The sequence below is a fragment of the Mesoplodon bidens genome (assembly GCF_964165515.1).
Source record: "Mesoplodon bidens genome assembly, chromosome: 15".
NCBI classification, from domain to species: Eukaryota; Metazoa; Chordata; class Mammalia; order Artiodactyla; family Ziphiidae; genus Mesoplodon; species Mesoplodon bidens.
Genome location: NC_138171.1, coordinates 39,014,064 through 39,023,797, shown reverse-complemented (window position 1 = coordinate 39,023,797; position 9,734 = coordinate 39,014,064). Strand labels below are relative to the sequence as shown.

The 9,734-nt window shown below is 46.1% G+C and overlaps 1 protein-coding gene across 1 annotated transcript; it reads left to right on the top strand.

The window, feature by feature from the left end:
- Positions 1 to 8,968: 8,968 nt before the first annotated feature.
- Positions 8,969 to 9,329, top strand: LOC308628740 (small ribosomal subunit protein eS27-like). Its single transcript, XM_081256009.1, has one exon. The coding sequence runs from the start codon at positions 8,995 to 8,997 to the stop codon at positions 9,247 to 9,249; it is 255 nt and encodes an 84-aa protein (XP_081112135.1). The 5' UTR covers positions 8,969 to 8,994; the 3' UTR covers positions 9,250 to 9,329.
- Positions 9,330 to 9,734: the final 405 nt, after the last annotated feature.

The window sequence follows — 9,734 nt, the reverse complement described above, 5'->3', positions numbered from 1 at the left end:
TCTAGACACCTTTAATCCAGAAAATCCCTCCTTCTGAAAGGAAATCATCCTCTACTTGGTAGGGATATCAAAAGGCAGTTGTAAGGTGATACAAAAAGCATGGATTGGGGCATCAGACAGATCTATGTTCAAAACCCAAGTCTGGTACTTACTAAATACCTTTGTTCTGGGAAAGTCAGAATGTCTCTGAGTCAGATTTTCTAATTACAAATGGGGTGTTGTTAGGCTTACAATTTCATTCAGTATTCACTGAGACCCTCCCAGGAGCCAAAAACTGTGCTCGGACCCACACAAAGCAATGAATAAGATGAGGCTCTTGCCTTGGGAGAGGCCATATTCTAGCATGGGAGGGATAGCACAGAGCCACAGTGCAGGTATCTGGCTTGTGTAGTAGAATCTGCATTGCAGCATCATTAAGCATGGGGCAAAGCAGCTGTGCTGGAGAGCAGGGGAGTGAGGGAGAGTTCACGGAGGAACAGTGTTGAGCTTGTCTCAGAGGACGACTTAGGGCCTTTTGGTAGACCAGATGCCACTGGTATTCCAGGCAGTGGCACCTGCAAGGGCAAAGCCATGTACGTACAGGGGGAAGAAATGGTCAAAACAGTGGGAGGTGACAGCAGAGGGGGAGGGGTGGGCACACAAGGAGATGAGGAGGGTCTCATTTGTTGAACTCAAGCATCTGTGCTTTCCTGCACCAACAAGCTCTATCTTGTCTTATTCACAAAGGCTTTGAGGGAGCCAAGTGTGAACTCTATTCAAAGGTCACTGAAGAGTGACATTGGTATCCAGAGAAAACTCTAATTCTAAAAGGTACATGCACCCCAATGTTCAAAGCAGCACTATTTACAATAGCTAAGGCATGGAAGCAACCTAAGTGTTCGTGGACAGATGAATGGATAAAGAAGATGTGGCACGTATATACAGTGGAATACTATTCAGCCATAAAAAAGAATGAAACAATGCCATTTGCAGCAACATGGATGGACCTAGAGATGATCATACTAAGTGAAGGAAGTCAGACAGAGAAAGACAAATACCACATGACATCACTCATATGTGGACTCTAAAAGAAAATGATACAAATGAACTTATTTACAAAACAGAAACACTCTCAGACATAGAAAACAAACTTATGGTTACCAAAGGGGAAAGGGGGAAGGGATAAATTAGGAGCTTGGGATTAAATTATACACTACTATATATAAAATAGATAAACAACAAGGACCTACTGTATAGCACAGGGAACTATATTCAACATCTTGTAATAACCTATAATAGAAAAGAATCTTTAAAAAGAATATATATATATATATAATATATATATATATATATATGAATCACTTTGCTGTACACCAGAAACTAACACAATATTGTCAATCAACTATACTTCAATAAAAAATTTTTTTAAAGAGTAATATTGAAGTAACACAATTAGTCATGAAGTTTATTAAAGTGTCTGAAATTAGCAAGTGCTCAACACATCCTGGTTTCCTCCTATGCACTGAGATGGCAAACATTTCATTTTCGGGATGTTACCATCTTCTCAGAATTTAATGTGATTTACTGTCTCAACATTGCCTGTAGAGGGCAGGAGTAGAGAGAGGGGTCACGTCAAAGAAGGTCATCAAGCTTGAATGGAGCCATCGCCACAGGCAGGGGAGGGGTAAGGGAAATGACCAAGCAAGCTGCTGTACAAGAAACCCCTGGATCCTGTGGCTTTGGCAAGATAGAAGGGCATTTTTCTTCCATGTAACAGTCCAGGAAGGGTGGATAGGATCTGCACCACGAGGTCCCTCAGGGACCCAGGCCCTTATCTTCAATCTTGGGCCTGAAGCTGCTGCATTTCCACATATACATTTAACCAAAGAACAGGGAAGTTGAGGAAGTTTGGGGCAAACTGCTTGAGGTTGGAGGTACTTCCACTCACGTCCTATTGGCCTGAACTTAGTTGCATGAGCACATGTATGTTGAGTTGGGTGCCACCAGGCTGTGGCTGTCCAAGCAACAGCTAGGAAAGTAAGACTCAAGTTCAAAAACTTGCAGGGGGTAGGGGTGGGGTCCCCTGGTTCTTACGGAGCCTGGAACCCCCCGTCTTCCCACAAAATGCCCCGGAGGTTAATAAAGGTGTTGTTGTCAAACCATAATAACACAGCCCTGGGTTGCAGTCACTGCTTAGCTGCTTGCCAGCTGCCAAGACCTTGTACACGTCGCTCACTTGACCTCTCTGAGACTTTCCTCCTCTGTAAAAATAGGTTATGACGACGATGATGGCAATTTAAATAAAATACAAAAGGCGCCTGGCTGATGGTAAGTCTAATGAATGCTGCCTCCCCTTCCTTGTCAATAGAGGTGATTGAATCTCTGAGTGAGACTAGGATTCACTGAAAAAGTCTGGGGGGTCACTAGAGTCTTTCCGTCAGGGGGACCTCACTGGAGCTGGGAGTTACAGTACATGGTCACAATCATAAGCAGACAGAAGTCACAGAAGCAAATAAAACACTCCATCTTTCAAGCAACATCACTGAGCACCCAGGGACCTGGGTTCAGAATAGGTCAGTGAGGCCAGGAGGGAAAAGGACTGGCGTCGGAGGTGGAAAGTTTGGGTTCAGTTCCAATTCTGCCACCCAATGGTTAAGTGGCCTCAGGAGAGTCCCTGGAGCTCTCTAAACTTCAATTACTTTATTAATAGATGACAATAATGATACTTACTGCCATGGAGGATGGAGCCCTCAAAACAAGATTAGTGCCCTTATAAGAAGAGACCAGAGAACTTGCTCTCTCTCTCTCTCTCTCTCTCTCTCTCTCTCTCTCCCTCCCACGTGAGGACACAGAAAGAATGCAGCTGCCTGCACACCAGGAAGAGGGCTTTCACAATGAAAGGAATCTGCCAGCACCCTGATCTTGGACTTGCAGCCTCCAGAACTGTGAGAAATAAATGTCTGTTATCTAAGCCTGCCAGCCTATGGTATTTTGTTTTAGCAGCCCAAGCAGACTAAGACAACTTACTTTGTTGGGATAGTGGATGAGCTGCTGAAAAGGTAAGTAAGGTGCCTAAATCAGAGTTGGCCCATAGTAGGTGCTCAATATATAGGAACGATGGTTTCATCATCACAATTATTTCCATCATCATTATTATCAGGTAACCCCTGCCCTCAAGGAGCTCACTGTCTGGTAGGGGAAACAGATATGGAAAACAATGCCTGGCATAATAACAGAAGCATGTGCAGGCACTGCGGCAGCCCTGGGGGTTTCAGAAATAAGGTGATCTTCCCCCAGGAATAAAGTTGGACTCACACCAAAAGCCATGTAGGCTCTTCTGCTGCACCAGGCACTCTGGTACAGTTGAGCCTGGAGCAGGGGCTCCCAGGCAGGTGAGTGGAGCTGCCAAATGCATCCTGCCCTTGGCCTCACAACTAGCTGGGTACCGCTCTCCGCAGACACAGCAGGCACGGAAAAGCCGGCCATCTCCCGAGTTGTGGTACACGATGGCACCCTTCTGGGTGCACAAGCTGTCCCCGTCCTGATGCCAGAAACATAGCTGTGGCAATGTCATATGGAGATGGGTTTCGCCCCCCGCCCTCCCTCTCCACTATGCCTGGCAAAAAGTTAACTGTGCTTTATTTCACTTCAGGTCCATATGGCGCCTCAATTTCTGATCAGAGGTATTACAAATTACAGTCTGTCTCTGCAGAACATTAAAGTAGGCCTACTTCTTTTTCTGTGTCAACACGTTTGTTTCAATTGTTTGAGAGAATAGGCTAGATGGCCTTCTCATCCTTCGAAGATAATTTCTTTTCTCTGCTCCCCAGTGACAGGACCTTGGTTAAGATGTTCACCTCCCCTCCCTACTCCATGTCCCTCCCATGATTTAATCTGCCCAGGGCAGGCAGGTTGTTTTGCAATTAAAGTTTGCCATCTAACCATTGGAAGAGAGATTAATTAAGGAAGAAAGGATTTTCTCTCTTTCTTGTGTGTTCAAATGCTTCTTTAATAAGAGGAATCAATGGAAATCAAAATAAAGGACTGGAAACTGGGTCCCTTGAGCCTCCCCCCGCCACACCACTCCCCAGGTCTCCGCAATCAAGCCCTAAGGCACGTGGGTCTTTGGCAGTCTTTCCCCCATAGCCCCGGTCAGATACCCTCAGAGAAATCAATTGGGCGCCCCTGGGGGGATGAGATGGACAGAAGGAAACTTAAATGGGATTTTTATAAATTTCAATACTAGCACAAAACAGAAGCAGGACAGCTTTATTGATTTAAACATTACAATAACATGTGCTTTCTTTGCATTTTCCCAGAGGTGATAATGTTTCTTATTTTTAATCTAGATTGAAATCTCGGAGACTTTCCACAAGCCTCTTGTGGTGATTACCAAAGATTAGTAATAACATGTCTAATTAGTGTAGGAAGACATAAAAATCAATGGCAGTGTGAAATGTTATACTGACTGGCAGCGCTCAGAGGAGAGCTGGCATGTGTCTCCAGAGATGGGGCAGCACCTGGCAGCCCCCATCTCAGCTCCAAGCCCCAGGAGTGGGCTTACGCCCATCCCGAAGGAAGCTGAGGGCTTTGCAGAGGCTTTCCACATTCCCAGGTCCCCTTTGTGTGAGCTTCTGATGTCTTTGTTGGAGGAAACAATAAAAAGGGAGCATGATTCATTGGCAGGGGGGCCAGCCAATTCAGTGAGCGTCCTGATTCCCAGTTCTGCCTCTCAGCGCAATTCAACAATATTTACCAAGCACCTACCCCCCCACCATGCCCAGGGAGCAACGGAGGAAAGACCCAGCCCCTGTTCTCCACAAGGTCCTGATCCACTGAGCAAAGGAGGGTCCTATGGATGATGGAGCCCCGTGTGCCCCCTCTCAGGCTCAGAACTCAGGAAGAAATTCCCAGGTTTGTTCAGTTCCATCTGGGCAGGAGGTAAGGGTCCCCTTTCCATGCCACACAAGACAGCCATACCTCCACCCACTGTCCAACTCATCCCCTAAGACCCTTTCCCTCTTCATCTCATGGCCTCCCATGGTCTCTTCCCCAAGGCCCAGGGTCACCCAGGCCAGACAACAGGAAACAGCCTTGCAAACTCTCCAGGGAGAATCTTCCTGCCACACCCAAGAAGGTATTTTCTCAGAGTCTCTGTTTCTGCTTCACCATATGTCTCTGAGTGGGGGAGACAGAGGGAGGGAAAGACACCTAGGATGTACAGATACAAACACATGGATTATAGATTACAGATACAGCTCACCATTCAAGTCATGCTAATAACTTAACACACTGTCCTAAGATGTATAATGAAGGGCCTCAGAAACACGGATGAAAGAGGGGTTAAGAGCTTGGAGATGGGCCTCGAAGGATGCAGAGGTGGGAAATGGTAAGGCTCATGAGAAGCACATGTACAGGGGCAGAAGCATCAGAATGAGTGGGGAGGGAGAGTGAGGGATCCATGTGGTTGAGGAGTAATGGCCCCCCCCTCCCCTCACACCTCATCCACCACCATCGCCCTCTGACCCCAAGACCAGGGCACCTCTCTACCAGGACCACCAAAAGCCAACCAATGGGCAGATATTCCCAGGGGTCTCCCCCAGCCTGGGAGATTATGCAGGACAGAGTGACAATGACGACACCATGTGGCCCTAAGAAGGAACAGCAGTCTCTGACGATCCTGAATGTGGATGTGGGGTTATAACAACCAAGTCCATTTTGGATTGTGATGCTCAAAAAAGTCAAGATTGGGACAAGCTTCAGAGAGAGATACAAACTTCCTGGAAATAAGGCATGTTGGCTCTTAAGCAGTTGCATGGGAAAATAAGACCTACGTCTTCACTTGCACTTGGAGTTTGGGAAGCTATTCATGCTGGTTCACGAAGGGTAGGGGTGTGGAGCCTGGGCAAGTTGCAAAGGGCAGTGAATGTCACTATGGAAAGTTCACCGTTTAAATTTTAATTTATTTTTTAACTTTGAATTTTGAAATAAATTCAGACTTTTCTAAAAAGCTTCAGCAATAGTACAAATAATCCCCATATACCTTCATCTGCCCTCCCCTAATATTAATATCTTATGCAACCACAGTACAATGATCTAAATCAGGGAATCCAAATTGACACATGCTATGAATTAATCTACAGACCTTATTCAAACTTCTCCAAGTGTTTTACTCATGTTCTTTTCCTGATCCAGGACCCTGTGCTGGATCCCATATTGTGTTTAGTTGTTATGTCTCCTCCAGTTCCAGACTGTTCTCAGGCTTTGTCTTTTATAACCTTGATATTTTTGAAGAGTATTGGCTAGTTATTTTGTAGAATGTTCCCAAATTTGGATTTTTCTGAGGCCCCCTCGTGTCTAAATTCAGTATCTTTCAGCAAAAGGACCACAGATGTGAATGAGGATGCCCTAGTTGGTACATCAGATCAGAACACACCTGATGTCATTATGTATCTCACCCCAGTAAGCTTAACTTTGGTCAGTTGATAAATTGGAAACTTCTGGCTTCACTGTAAAGTTACTGCTCTTCCCTTTGTAATTAGTAAGTATCTTGGAAGGAGATACCTTGAGATTACGTGACTACCCTGCTTCTCATCATGCAGTTTACCCATTCATTTTACCATCCTTTGGTTATTTTTGCCTGAAGCAATTATTACTGTGGAGTGTGCCTGCGTTCCTTCCTTCTACCTTTGATAATTAGAATTCTACTGTAAGAATTCACTTTCCCTCCTCTTCAGTTTGTGTATTTAATGATCTACTAATGGATGCCAGTGCGGGCTCCTGGATATTGGTTTTATTCCATGTATTATAATCTATTTCTATCATTTCTTTCATTGCTCAGCTTGTTTCAGATTTGGTCCCTGGGAGCTCCTTCAAGCTGGTTCCTGCGTCCTTTTGACATGACCCTGTTGTTTTATTTAAAGCAATGTCTTACTTGTTGGCACTAAGATATTCTGGGCTCATCTTGTGCTCTTCCTACCCCAGCCTTGAACCAGCCACTCGCTGATGCTGTTACATCCGATAACAAGTCATCACTAGTGGTGTGGAAGCACCCTGAAAACACACCCTGTGGTATATGTTATAATATCTCCCTCTGCACCAGCATAGAGCCCAAGCTTTGATCACTTATTTGCTCAATAAATTACTGGTTATTGAGTGAAATAGAATTTGTCGCACCTATTCCTTGGTCCGGCAAGAATGCACCAGCCCTTACCAGGCGCTAGGCCCTGTGATGGTTGTTAAGATAGAGGTTAACCAAGCCCAAATCCCCCTTCCAAGAGCTCAGAAGCAAGTGGGGAAACAGGAAGCCAGTATAGCCAGAGGACAGCACGTGCTCAAACAAGGCACCAAAGACCACAGATATCACATCCCAAAGGAGATCCAAGGCACATGCAGAATTTACCAAAGAGCGATCTAAATTTTAGGAGTTTAACAACTCCTAAACCTCTCACTCATACCAAGGGTTAAGAGTTGGAGATTAGGGAGGACTTTTGAAGACAGCTTCTTGGGAGAAAGCTATGCTAAGTCCCAACCCCAGCCCTACCTCCAAGGGGAAGGGACGCTATCTCCTAACCCAAGCCTGATGTCAGAGACTTCAAGGAAAGGAGATTAAGAAAGGATTTTTAGAACCAGCTGCTGTGCTGTTAATCCCAGCCCCTACCAAAGGAGAGGGTTGGGGCGGCGGGGGGGGGTGTCTATACTTCACCTTGAGCTTCAAGAAGGGGGCTATGGGGTTTCAACAGAAGCCACCAAAGCACTTAATACATATCCCCTAAATTGGAAGACATAAAGGGCTGGTGTCTGTTTCCTACCTGAGAAATACAAAGGGTGAGAGATGAGTGAGCCAGTCCCTGATAGACAAACCTAGGAAACGTGGTGACAGTCGGGTTCTTTCTCTGCCGAAAGAGCATACAGGACAAAACATACAGGCATCTCCCATGGACCAGGTAGGGTTTTAGACCCTATCCTACAGAGCCACTTAGAGACGCAATAGACCTCCACAGAAAGACCTAGAGGCACCCCTGGAAGTATAGAGGTCACATAAAGAGCAAGCAACAGGACCCAGGAAGATGCATCACTCACATCAAAGGAACTATAGCTGAGAGGTCCTCAGAAATCAGATTAGGGTCTCTGAAGATGCAAAAACCTCACAAAAGTGCCCCCCAGAGAAAGACCCCCTTAAACCTCCTCAGGGACAGAAAATGTGACATCACAGCCCTCAAGTTCCAGGCACCCAGGCTGTGCGGCTCCCCCCTTACCTCCTCTTCCTCCTCAGACCCCAACCATGCAGGGGTCAGGAGGTGGTAGTAGAAGGATCAGGAGGGCCAGGAGGAAAAGCAAGAAGAAGGGAAAGAGAGGAGACGACACCCATCCCGTCCCCGGATTTCCTGTCTGCACCAGGCTCAACATAGAAGCGTGGGTTTGATCGACTTTAATTCAGGTTGTGACCTTTGATTATCATGTGGGACTGGGATTCTGTTTTATAAATTAGAGTGACCATGAGAGTGTTTCCTCCCTACCTGGCCCAGAGGTCATCGACTGGCAGGGAAAGAGCTAGCCCCACAGAACAGGGAGGCAAACATAAAGTTGCGTTAGGATCACAGCCCATGATCTGTATGATTTAAACAAATCCTTCAAAGGATGCAGGAACAAAGCACTGTTAACAGCCCAAAAGGAGAACTTTAAACAAACCATTAATTTCTGGGTGCCTCAGTGTCCTCGTCCAAAAGCAAAAAGAAAGGAAGAAATTAGGATCCTAAGAGCCTTCGGAAGATAACAAGGAGGACGGGGTATCCAGGACTACCGAATCCACGCTCTGGGTGAGGCCTCTTACCTACATCACCTTATTTAATCTGTGCCTAAACACAGAGAAATGTGGTGGGATGCCAAATAAAGCTGGATAAAAGAAAACCATCTGTCTCAGAGGATGCCTCCACACCAGAAATCTTCATATGTGGCTCGGCTGATAGAAAAAGAGAAACAGCTTTCCGACGGTGACGACCTCCCCACGAGAACATGCCTCTCGCAAAGGATCTCCTTCATCCCTCTCCAGACGAGGAGAAGAGGAAACACAAGAAGAAGCGCCTGGTGCAGAGCCCCAATTCCTATTTCATGGATGTGAAATGCCCAGGATGCTATAAAATCACCACCGTCTTTAGCCACGCACAGACAGTAGTTTTGTGTGTTGGCTGCTCTACCGTTCTCTGCCAGCCTACAGGAGGAAAAGCAAGGCTTACAGAAGGGTGCTCCTTCAGACGGAAGCAGCACTAAAAGCCCCTGGAATCAAGATGAATGGGAAACCATCCCAATAAACACATTTTGGATTTAAAAAAAAAAAGAAAGAAAAAGAGAAACAAAAACTCAAAACTCCTGAATTCAATCAGCTTTCTCTCTCTCTCTCTCTCTCTCTCTCTCTCTCTCTCTCTCTCTCTCTCTCCCCTCCTCTCCCTCTCCCTCTCTCTTCTTTCAGGAGCACTTTTCACCACCAGACAATATTTCCCTTTTAAGTTCAGATATGTGCTTTTAAAGCTTTACAAAACGTGTGGCGGGAGCTTCCTTTTCCTGGAAGGTGGACTATTCCCAGGGCCCACAGTCCCCTGCAGCGGGCAGTTCTCTCTGGCCGTCACTGCGGCAGGGAGACAGTGCTTTCACCCACCCCCAGAATTCATTCCCTGCAAACCGAGCCAGCAAAAGGCTCCCGAGGAGCAGATGTTTCTGTTTAAGGCTGATAGGAACTGCAGGGACCATTTTTCTCC

What these genes read in the sequence shown, in the direction of transcription:
- LOC308628740 (XM_081256009.1), top strand. Translation starts at nt 8,995, where the DNA reads ATGCCTCTCGCAAAGGATCTCCTTCATCCCTCTCCAGACGAGGAGAAG.